Raw genomic sequence first — 12,230 nt, 5'->3', positions numbered from 1 at the left:
TTTTGGGTGGGGATGATTAAGAGTACATCATTACTTGAGACCTACTACATACATCTTTCAACATCAGAGAACAACATTTCACATCGCCAGACAAAACAAATTTCAGTTCTGTGCCATTGGCATAGGAGTTTGATCTGTGCAGTGGCTTTGTTTAATCCTACTGCAACTACAAGAGATGAAAAAGAATTGCAGAGTTACGGCTCGGAGGCGACAATCAACACCTTGGCGTGACACTTCACTAAACAGAATCAGAGATCCATATTTTACATCGTGAGACAGAACAGATTAGAGCACTCCAACCTCCATTAAAGAGGGTGGTCTGTGGAGTGGCTTTGTTTAATCTTATTGCAAACCGCAAAGAACTGAGAAAGATTGCAGAACCACAGCACAGAGGCAGAAACAACACCGTGACACTTCACTAAACAGAAGTGTGTGTGTGCCTTAGATGTGTGTGTGTGTGTGTGTGTGTGTGTGTGTGTGTGTGTGTGTATGAGTGTGTGTGCGTGCATGCTTTAGCAGTAGGGAGAAGACAGGACAAATTAATGGGGTGGAGGCCCACTTCATTTCCAGCTGGTGATTTCTTTTGTTTGGTTGCAGACAGTGCGGGCTTTAAGCATGCTCTGCTGGGCCTCCCTCAGCTGCCCGGCATCCAGGTGATGGATGACCATGAGATACCTGTAGTTACACACCCTCCAGTTCGCATTGTTCTTGGCAAAGCGGCCACTGTCTCTCACTGACACTCCGGCCTCTCGCGCCAGGATGCCTACGTAGGCGTCCTCCATGGGCACGGGCGGCACGTCCTTCGCCTCGTCTACCAGCTTCCACACCACGTCATGGGAGAGGACATAGCCGATCCCACTGGCGTATGGGGGGTACTCCTGCTCCCTAAAGTCCTCTTTAGAGACATACCATTTACTGCGTTGGTCCCTGATGACATGCCTTCTTCCCAGGTGAAACACAGAGCCGACATAAAGCCCATTCCGGACCTTGTTAAACTCTGCCAAGTAGCGGGGAAGGTGGTACGTGTTCACAAAACAGTCGTCGTCTGTTTTCAGAACAAAACGAGATGTGCAGTTATCCGCCGCCCACCACAGACCATGCATGACCTTAAGCGTGAGGTTGCGGTAGCAGTCCACGTAGTTTCCCAGCAGTATGTCCCCGTAGTCCTGCTGCTCCTGAGCTATGTGTGGAAAGAGGCCCAACTCCATGGGCTGCCCAATGAGGAAAACCACTTGCCAGGGGTAGTCTGTGTCCTCCTGCTTCTGGGCCCATGTGCTGCGGATAGCGTCCCTCTGTTCTGAGTGCCAGGGGGCTGACGTGACCAGAATCACCACAAGCAGATTCCTGGGGCAGTCGGGCGGCTTCTGATCGCCCCTCTGAAGCTGCTCAAAGCCGATGCCCCTTCCCTTGTGCCTTGACCGTAGCCGATCCTGCGGGTGTGTGGCGGGATTACCCCTGGAATCCAAATGCTTAAAGACAACTGACCCCTCTTGCGTGATGGAGGCAAGCAGCTTCAGAATGACCAAGGAAGTTAAAGCGCTGACACAGACGAGTCCGCAGAATTGCCAGGACAGGGATGGTAATTTCATGGTGGAGTGGCATTGGATGACACATTGGAGTCCATCAGAGTTCCAGAGTCCAAAAAATTGCCCTGACATTCTATAATTGAGGTGCTTTTCTCATTCATGATTTTAACAATCTTCCTGAGACCATTATTAAAATCCAGATATCCAATTAGGCCTCTCCAAACAGCTCCACATATGTCCCCCGCAGCTTAATCTCTGAGCAAACCGACCCAGCCCCCTGTAACAAAAGGACATGATGGAGGTTTATTGATAAAGAGCCTGCCGCTCTTTTGGTGAGTGTTACTATTGTACACAGAGCAAATGAGAGTAAACAGAAGCTGATGCTTAACAGCTTGCGGAGCTATTGTGACTGCTTCTCCGAACACTCTGCGGCGAGACTTGGTTAAAGCGCCGCATAAAAAAATCAAAGCTGAAGCCAAGAGGCATCATGAGGGGGCGACTAAAGTTTTGGAGAGAATAGCTGTAGCAACTTTCTGGTCCCTCTGTGATTTAACGCAATTTTTCTGATAATGGCTTTGGCATCGGCAGGAAAGCGTTTGGGGATTTGGAATTCTTAGGCATTATCCTGTTTGAATTCAAAGGCCCTGGACACATTGCACATAACTAAAGAGCAGGTGCTTTTCAAAGCCACGCAATAATACCAAGAACCTTTCTGTTCTTCCAAATGCCGATATAAATGACCTTGGGGCAATGGGGAGCCACGCTCATTTGCACACATGATCGTACTCAACACAGACCTTCTGGAAGCATGACTGACAGCTTATTTGCTCTCATTGCTTCGGAGACACAACCCTGTTGTTTTCGGAATATTCGGCCTGAATTAATTTGACGCTTTATCACTGAGACTGATGCAACCTTTATGAGTAGGGTGCGTATGGAATAGGCTACAGACTCAGGAGTGGAAGCGAGTATCAAAGGTTTTAAAAATGGCTCGTGGTAGGACATAATAAATCACAGGGCCATCAGGGAGGCTATGTCATCAGTATTCTGTGTGGATCACCACAGCATTTCCATTGTGTTTTTTTAGGTCACAGCTATTTTTCAAAATGGACTCTCTACTGTCTTAAGACCATTTAGGAAAATATATAAGGGATGACAACATTTCATGCATAATACCTGACTGTAACAAATTACTTTATAAACTTGACTGGTAAGCATGAGAGGTAGCTTAACAAAGACAGCTTCACTAGTATTCGGAACACAAAGTCATGCATTTTGAATAAGGACTCAGTAATACAAAGCAAATGTTAATGTAAATAAGACTGTAAAAAAATACTGTTAAAGCTGCATAATATACATAATATGGCAAGAGGTGGTGATGCACAACAAACTAAACAGACATAAGCAGAGGCAAGTGGAAATTTGGGGGATGAAATCTTGAAAACAAGATATTATTGGTATTGGGGGAGGAGGTGAGAGCAAATTTGTCCATACGGCGACAACATTAGAAGATGCTCGCATAGAAAAAAAACATGGAGCAATTCTTACCTGGGCATGTATCTAAAGCTCAGACATGACTGAATCCGTGACAGTCTCACTCCAGGCCAACGCCAACATGTAGCCATTATGAAAAAGTAAACATTGAGTCTCTCCATGAGTGGATCCTTACTGGCACCTCCCCAAGTGTTAACCAATAGAACATAGATAGTAAATTCAGGTGTTGCTGGTCATATAACTATGTGTTAATGTGATACCAGCAATCTGAGTTGTAACACTATACAGTCCAAAGGTATGGTTCTCGTTTATATTTTAAACACTAGAAAATGTTAGATTCATGTTACAAATAGTTTTCCTTTCACTGGGGTCATTTTTCCAATGTTATAACTGCCTCGTTGACTTTAATGTGACACACTGCACCAGACTATCTTTAATGTTATCAGGGAAGTAATGACCTTTGGTTTGTGGGTTGAAAATTCACTAACAGTACCGTTGAAGCATTGCACATAAAACCTCTCCACACTGGAGGCACCTCATGCGCTATTTTCTTCCCCTTCATTCACCCCATAATAGATCAACTTCATATACTTTACAAGAGAGTGGCAAATATAGTGTATGGGCGACAAATTAGCCTTTAATCCCCTGTTCATACCTCACTTGTCTTCTCATAAACCAAACTAAAAACAATGTCTTCCAATTTGCCTCATAGCATTTTGCAAAAGCTGCCAAGATCAACCAAGGCTGTTGGTCTATCAATTAATTTATAAAAGGAGTGGATGTAAACTTCATGGCTATCATTTATTGGTCATTAAATTACTATGCAATTCTAACAGGAGTGAATGTCAGCTTTTAGGGTTTTTATATGTGAATCTTTTAATGCCTTTGTGGACATTTCATAACCATTTCATCGTGAGATAAAAAAGCAATTAAACATCAAAACAGCATTTCGATGAAATCTTCCTGCGCACGTTCTTAATTTGGCCACTCACACACTTCCTATAAATCATGCAGCAAGTTGAAGTGAATAATAAAGCCACTTTGATTTATTTATTAATTGTGCCAGGGCTTGGTGAATTAAATGGCATGAGTGTTTACTTCTCCACAGCAAGTAAAAGTGAGTCACAAAGTCGATGAAATGCATATTCACATTCCTATTAATAATGCATTTACTAAGTAGATGGGAAACATGCCAGACCGAAATTCCATTTGTTTCTCTAACTAAATAACTACACATACATGCATAGCAAAAGCTAGAAAACCATAATTGCCTGAGGTATAACTTGAGCTATTTTGAGGCTGTTTGTTTATTTTGAATGCTTCAACACAGAGGCACACTATGACCTGACTCAGCCCTTGCTCAATCTTCCTAACCTTTGCTTGAGTACAACCAGGGGGATACAGAAGGACGGATGCTGCTGTGTTTTTTTCTCCTGACATACTCCATGTATCTGGGGGAAAGCTTTCAGGCAGCTGGAGGACGGGAGGCCTTCAGATAATGAGCTCCAAACTCACCCAGCCAGCGGGTATCCTGTGGAGAACAGCTCCCCAACAACTTGCTTTTCCGATCGGGTCAGGCCTCATGGAGGGACTTTGGGTTTCCCCAATTAGATGGGAATAACACAGCTCAAAGAGGTCGATGGCCATGCTAGGTGTTCTGGTGCATGGCCTTTCTTGGTCTATGTTTTTTTTTATGTAGTTTACATAGTGTTGAGTGCTTGAGAAGACTTTGTAGTTCTATTCTATGACAAAGACCACATAGTGCTACTAATATAGTGCTGTTTTTCACAAGCAGACCCTACAGATTGTCAGGGGAATGTCAGTGACCAGCATTATAAATGTACTCCAGTCAAAAAGGCTGAATGCAAGCACACAGCTACATCAAGCATTAGTTTCATGTTAACACATGTTTAAGTGCTCTGCTTGATAATTGATTCTTGTAAAGAAATAGGTAACAACAAAAGACGAGATGGATTGAATAGAGGAATATAATAACCCTGAATTTGCAGATCATTAAGACTTACCTTTTCCCTATTCAAGTGTCTCTCTGAGGATAATGTCACATTCTGACATCATTTCGGTTTTCTTTTTTCTTTCGTTTTGTTTTCAAAGGAAGAGATTTTTTTTTAAGGTAAAGATTTTGACAGAAACTGATTTATATTGTTAAGATGGGAAGCTACGAACAATGAACCTCACAAGGGAAACTCATTCTGGGTATCTTATAACCACTGATATTCCAAATTCAACAATACAGAGACAAAAAGATCAAAGTTAATTATTTAATATGGGAAGATCCACCTAGCAACAATCTCAGACAGCTCTGACATCCTAAGACACACCACACAATTGAACATACCCCCATCTGCAAATAATAAGCTTGCACCTAGAACAGAGAGAAGCAAAGCGATATCCTGAGAATGCAGACTACAGAATGAGCCACTGCCACGTGAGTGACATTTTGGGCTGTCACTGAGGATAAGGTGTTCAATCTCAGCATGTGCCTTCTTCTTCCCCTCAGACTCCTTGAAGTGTCTCAGTTCTTGTGGAATCACAGTGGGGATATTATATTCAATTACATTCTGCATGCCTGCAAATCTCCCTGAAAATGTCAAAAAATAAATAAAGGGCATCTTCCACCTCCATGACACCCTTGAAGAAAGAGATTTGGAAGCAGGGGCTACTTTGAAAGTAATATTGTGGCTTACGCACACTTCAACCTTAAGGTCACAGGAGAGCTTCCTGCCATTGGCTTGCATAAGAAAGACCTTGTGTGTATAAACACTTCAGAGTGAAGGTAGCCTACTGGCTTATACACATCATACAATTTGCAAACCAGTTGTTCCCGTTACCGTTCCCTTGGCATCAACAAAGCCTACCTGCCAGTTAAACGTGCAATTGGAAAGCAGGAAGTGGTATAGACCATAAAATTAAACCTGAAGGCGCACTCGTCGTGCGAAAGTGTTTAAAATGATTTGAGCAAACATTTAAGCTCGACAAAATGTTTGACACCGTTCGTTACGAAAAAGTACCCAGTGATATTTTAGAGGAAACTGAACGTGGTGAACAAGACGATGACGAAGAGAGGGGTGAGGCATTAGTCTACCTGCGTCCGTAAGTAAAACGAAAATAAATCAACTGTAGACTTTGTAGTGGGCCTATGAAAGCGGGCAAAGGGAAAAACATTTTATTCGACCGCTACGATGACATTCAATTTGAGAATTAACGACCTTTAAATTTCGAAACCTTGAGGAGTTGTATTATCATGAACACTGGAAGGGAGAGATACACTAAAAGGTCTTCCTAGGTTAGTTACAATACATCGGCGAAAACACATATACCAACTTTATTGTGGTTTAGGTTAGTTTGCCTCTTCAATACACTTCTGCTACTACAGTTCATGCATTTCAGAAAAGTAATGCCAGTAATATGAGCAGATGAAAAATCCTTACTACCACTGCTGTGACAATGTATGTTGCTATGGCATTATCTAGACTGGCATACTTGTCTCAGTTGCAGACAAAACTATACAGCATTAGCACTTTAGTTTAGACATATTTTTTGCCTTTTACATTGTGCATTAAGTAAGCACCCAATGCTATTGTCTGTGTTTTACATAATTATTAATTTGGTAGCATAGAGTGTGAAGGTTCATCACAAATAAGGGATTTGCATTCTCATTTTTAGGTAGTTTTGGTTCAGCAGTAAAGCATGGGCTAAACCACTATACCAAGTGGATTAGAATTCCCCTCAATCACATGGTTTGCTGCGCCATGCACAAGCTGTTTGTGTCACAGTCAGTCTCTAGTTTCTCAAATAAAACCCCTTGATTTTCCAAAACAAAAGACTGTACGTTCCCATTTCAAATATAGTACATGCAATAGTATAGTATACATTTAGTTTTACTTAAACAATAACTGTACAATATATCTAAATTATATGTAGTAGTATACAAATATTTACTAGTTAGTTCACTTTGCTTAATGTGATGTACTATCCATGTGCCAGAGTTAGATCCTGTATTAAAGGAGAACTCCAGTATTTATTTTAACCTGTACCCAATTTCCCCATCTTTTTTGGGTCCAAATTGTTACTAGGGTCAAGTCTATTGGTCCAGTGTTGAGATGTATTTAGCTATACCAGCAACCGCCAAATGGCTATGTATTGTAATCTTATGGGGCATCCAAAATGTTACTGTTTCTACAGAACATTTCTTTCCATGTTGTCAGACACTTATAATAACATTATGAGCTGGGCGGTTTGCTTTGCTGCCCAACCATACCTATACTGGGCTGATTTAGAACGTTTTTGTCCCTAGTAAAAAAAAAAAAAAGGCCCTAGTTTAAAAAATACAGGAATTCTCCTTTAAGGGCTTTTTGTGCACTCTCTGTGACTCTTCAAAGTGCTCCTGGGAGTTTACCTTGATACATGAATTATTATTCCAAGTAGGAGCATGGAACCCTTGAGAGTGATGCTGAGTGTAGCCTGTTTAACCATCAGTGTTAATGGAGTTTCGCTAAGCATCAAGTTCAGATGCACAGCACTTCTTTTCTGGCACCAATACCTGAAGAAAATCCTGTCAGACAAAGAGGTAAAGATTTGATCAAAGATGAGAGCCATCTGTTGAAGTATGCCATAATTTAGTCATCCTAACAGACAAAGTGTGAACTGCTCAAAGCGCTGCCTTTGTCTTTGAAATCATGCTCACTTGCGAACTGTGTCCCTCTGAACTTTGTCTGAACTCTCTTGCTGCTTCTTGTCCTTCTTTTTCATCCTCTATTCTCATCATGTCGCAGGCCGTCTGCCCGCCAGAGGAAAAGCTTTTTGGGCAGGAGTGAGATGTGGCTACGCATAACAGTGGCACTGGTCCTCCTTGCCATTGCGCTGGGCTTTGTGTTCTGCGAGTGGTCTGGCTGCAGTGCGGAGCAGGAGAGAGGGGACAGCCAGATGGCGCACGCTTACAATGGCAGCGAAGAACATGGGCACCATCACCAGACAGAAGATGAGGATGATGATGATGAACCTGACCATGAAGAACATGGTGACAACCACAACCACTCACATGATGACTCTGATGACCACAAGCACACTCACTCCGGTTCTCTCTTCCACCATGCTGCCATCATCACCGGCTCGAGTACAACCCATTTCCCTCATTATATCATTGAGTTCCATTAAAGCTGAGATGGCAGTACAGAGAAAATTGATTATATCTTAGGGGAACTATCTTAAGTAGAACTGACAGGACAAAAATCTTTTTTTTGGACAGCAACTTGTTCCCGGGCTGGGAGAAAACTTCTCCAAGATGGAGGGAACGTGGTTGATGCAGGAATTGCGGCCCTCCTTTGTCTGGGAGTAGTCCACCCCCATACAGCCGGCATAGGTCAGTATGACATCTATTCCCTTCTGGTAAGCTCTGTGCTCTCCAAGCAGAATGTTGGTGATAAATTTAATTCCTTTCTCCCACTTTAAAAAAAAATGTATCCTCCTGGGCTCTGCTCAACAGAGATGTATTTCCGATGTCACCCAGGCTAAGCATTTTGTCCTACACATCTCGGTCTCTGAATATAGGTCAGCATTTTTTTCCTATGTAATGCAATGCACTTATGAGCTTAATGGATTCAAATTTCACATGTCAGCTCCATCACCCCCAAGTGAATGGAAGCATTGAGCCATTTGGGAGAATTCCATCTCCTAAGTGGTGAGACAACTCTAATGAGGGTCAAACTGAAACCCATTTTTGACAAACTAATTTGGCTGTTTGAATCTTAGTAATGCAAGACTAAATGTATTTGGTAAAAAATGTCTACACCCTACTTTACTTTACATAAATATTTGAAAAGATTCAGCAGGTAAATGCTGCCTTAATGGCTATTGGCTATTAGAATCATAATTGCCTTGCACAAGGTTACTAATAGGCCCTAAAGGGCATTGTTATGCATCATGATTATAGATTATTGCATGAAAATTAAAATGGATGGTTTTAAAAGATGGATATTAATAATTACAAGGTTGATATACTTCAGAGTAAGTAGAGGACTGTGACTGGAACAATAACTGCACCTCAATAATTCCCTCAATGGTAATTTCTTCTCTTTTTAAGGTGGAACCTTTTCAGCAATTTTTTATAACCACACAACAGGATCTCTGAAGGCAATTCAACCCTCAATCCCAAGGAACAATTTAAAATCTTACGGCATTCCTGCCATTCTTCCAGGTATCAAACGTTTACATGCCCAGTATGGAAATCTGAAGTGGGCGAAGCTGTTTGAGGATGCCATAAGACTGGCCAAGGATGGTTTCCAGATTGACAATATTCTCACCTCGGCTCTACTGAGTAACGAGAGAATGATTGTCCAATCACAGCTGTGCGTTCTGTTCTGTGATGAGAATGGCCGCGTGAAATCTACGGGCTCAAATGTCACCAACCCGAATCTATCAGAGCTCCTGCGCAGTGTCAGCCTAAATGACTCTCATTTCCCAGAAATACTGGCCATGAAATTGGCTGAGGACATCTCCCCGGCAGAGAGGCCAGATTTTGTCCGTGACATTCGGTGCGTCAGAGGAGAAATCAATGACCCTTTTATCGCAGAGGAAGAGAAATACACCCTCCTCTCGGGCTCTCTTCCATTCTCAGGGTCTGTCCTATCAGATGCATTAGTGAAAGCCACCGAGCAGATCCACTCCCTGCACAATCGCACAGATCTTAACAGCTCTTCCCCTTCTCTCCTCAGTCTCTCAGAGTTTGCTAAGGAAATATATAACACTGACCTGGCAGAGGAGAATGGGAGCCTGGTGGAGAGGCTAGCCATGAATGTAACCAGTTCTCAGATTGGGGTGCTGCACAGCCAAGGTCACTTTCTGGTCATGTCGGCGTCACTCAACAGCTCCTGGGGGTCTGGACGCTACTTGCCGTCCACCGGCGTCATTCTGAGTGATTTTGTTTCAAACATTAGCGCAGGTGTTCCGCTCTTGAACTTCCCTTTGGTAGTAAAGCTTAAAAACATGGTTGACGACGATGATGATGATGATGATGATGATGATGACGATGAGCATTCAGACAAGGATGTACAGATCATTGCTGTGACTGGGGGACTTTCTGCTCTGTTAAATGCTGCTCAGATCTTAACCAACAGGTTGGATTACAGCATGTCTGCTCAGGAAGCAGTGCAGAGCCCTCTCTTCCATTTTGCCCAGGGAAGTGCTGGGTCTGTGACTGTGTGTGTGTCCTCCATGTCTAATGACACAGACGGCTTCAGTCTGCCTTGGGAGGAAGGTGACCACCGACAGCCATTACATAGATGCAAGGATGACTCCGAAGCCATGCTGCTGCAGCTGCATGCAGGACACGTGGGAGTGTACGGGGCCCCAGAACTAAAATCACACACTGATGGATTTTGAAGGCAAACATATTCAATGTAAATAATCATCAGACTCAAGCGCGCACACACTAACACACACACAAACACACACACACACCACAATTCAACTAATGTCAATATTAATCAGCTTCATCAGCCCCAGCCTTTACCCAAACCGAACACTGACTTGTGCACTTTCATAGGTAAAAATCTCTAGTCACATAATATGAACATCATGACATCATGAAATTGTAAATGCACTGATTTTCTTAGTTGTTTCCTTACTTGTTTTGAATGTGTATTGTCTTTAAATGTGTTGTTTGAAATAGCATTTGAAATGAGAGGGTGTGAAAGCTGTTACCATTTCTTGATTTTTGTGTGTGTAGATCTGTGGCGAAGTGTTATTATCCTCCCATCCTCTTAACATTGACTACTTTGCTGATATGGATGAATGTTTCTGACATGCACTGATTCTCTCCACAAGCCCTGTTGCTGAATAACTGGTTTGCTGCCTATAGTTTTGTTTTTTCTTCAGGGCAATACTTTCCTCTTTTTGATTAAGCTAGGTCTTTTATCTCATGGGGACATATTTCTTTGCTTCTCTTCCACCCCCACAGAGAGAAGTGTCTCCTTGGCCTTTGCTTGGCCTTGGCCTTCAATTTTATGGTCTGTTTTGAGTCTCTGTATCATCTGTGCTGTTCAGCAGTACATTTCACTCCACCTTTTCACACTCATTACTCATTTTCAAAGTTTATATTCCATGAATATAAAATCCTCTCATTCTGTTGCACAGACCCGCTTGAAAGAAGTCATTTTGAGACATGGGATGCAGCTGAATCAAGCATTTGACATCAATTTAATGGCATTTAGAGTGTCAATGAAGACTGAGAATACTCAATGGCATATACTTGATATACATAATATCATATTTTTTGATGTGGTTCTATTTCAGTTTTTAAAGGATGTGGATACCTATATTACAACTTTACTCACTCTTTTTTTACACTTTTTCTTTCAATATTTTACACTCTGTACTATATTATATCCTTACAATGGGTCTGTTGTAAAGGGGCAGATTTTATTGTTGTAATGTAAATAGCTTATGAAAATGTTTGCAGTCTTCCAAAGCAAAACATCGTCAAAGGAGTTTTTGCTTCTTCTTCTGCTTTCAGAGAGCTGTATCTGGTCTTTTGTCACACATGTTCCCAAAGCACACACTTGAGCTCGTGGTCAGGTAAGCCATCTGAGACGCCATGTAATCCTCCTACAGTTGCACTGCTGCGTGTACCCACGGTCCCCTGCTGCTCCCATCAGCACCACAGCAGCAGCTCCCCGCATGGACCCGTGCCTGATGAATATTCACACCCGTCTTCCAATTAGAGCCATTTTGCACGTCTCCTCCCCCTTTGAAAGGAGCTGGCCGAGCCTGTGCCAGCCTCGCCACCCGCTGGGGTGCCTGGGCCTGGATGGCTGCCACTGCCAGGAGAAACAGGGCAGGTGCCAGGAGAGGCATGAACTGCTCCAGGAAGAACAGAAGGGCACCGAAACAAAGCAAAGCTGCCGCCGAAAGCAACACATACTAACAGCTAATAATAACATGCTCTGCTAATTACTTCAGCAGAAATGAGGAATTTATTGCTGTGGTGCTTGGGGGGGGGGGGGGGGGGGGATTTGTTTGTCTTCCCTTTGATGTAAACATCTGAAAGTGTTATCTTGATATATGATAAGATTTTCTATAAAATATATTGGACTGGTCCTCAGACAGGTTGCTACAAGGGGAAGAGTTGTGATAACATAAGCGTATGTCAGGAGCCAGCAAGCTTCCAGAAGAATTGCTTTATCAAGTTTGTTT

At 42.6% G+C, this 12,230-nt stretch overlaps 2 protein-coding genes across 2 annotated transcripts; one reads left to right on the top strand and one right to left on the bottom strand.

Annotated features, from left to right (window-relative positions):
• Positions 1-560: 560 nt before the first annotated feature.
• LOC308376563 (beta-1,3-galactosyltransferase 5-like) lies at positions 561-1,589 on the bottom strand (the record flags this gene model as incomplete). Its single annotated transcript, XM_080852940.1, has 1 exon — positions 561-1,589. One exon carries the CDS (start codon positions 1,587-1,589, stop codon positions 561-563), a length of 1,029 nt encoding a protein of 342 aa, XP_080709066.1.
• A 4,429-nt stretch (positions 1,590-6,018) lies between these two features.
• ggt6 (gamma-glutamyltransferase 6) lies at positions 6,019-10,418 on the top strand (the record flags this gene model as incomplete). The annotated part of the gene is made up of 4 exons (XM_080852151.1): positions 6,019-6,131; positions 7,814-8,154; positions 8,287-8,400; positions 9,121-10,418. 4 exons carry the CDS (start codon positions 6,019-6,021, stop codon positions 10,416-10,418), a joined length of 1,866 nt encoding a protein of 621 aa, XP_080708277.1.
• Between the last annotated feature and the right edge of the window lie 1,812 nt (positions 10,419-12,230).

The sequence above is a fragment of the Sprattus sprattus genome, assembly GCF_963457725.1.
Source record: "Sprattus sprattus genome assembly, chromosome: 15".
Classification (NCBI taxonomy): Eukaryota; Metazoa; Chordata; class Actinopteri; order Clupeiformes; family Clupeidae; genus Sprattus; species Sprattus sprattus.
The sequence above is the reverse complement of the archived record's forward strand: the minus strand, read 5'-3'. Positions and strand labels throughout refer to the sequence as shown.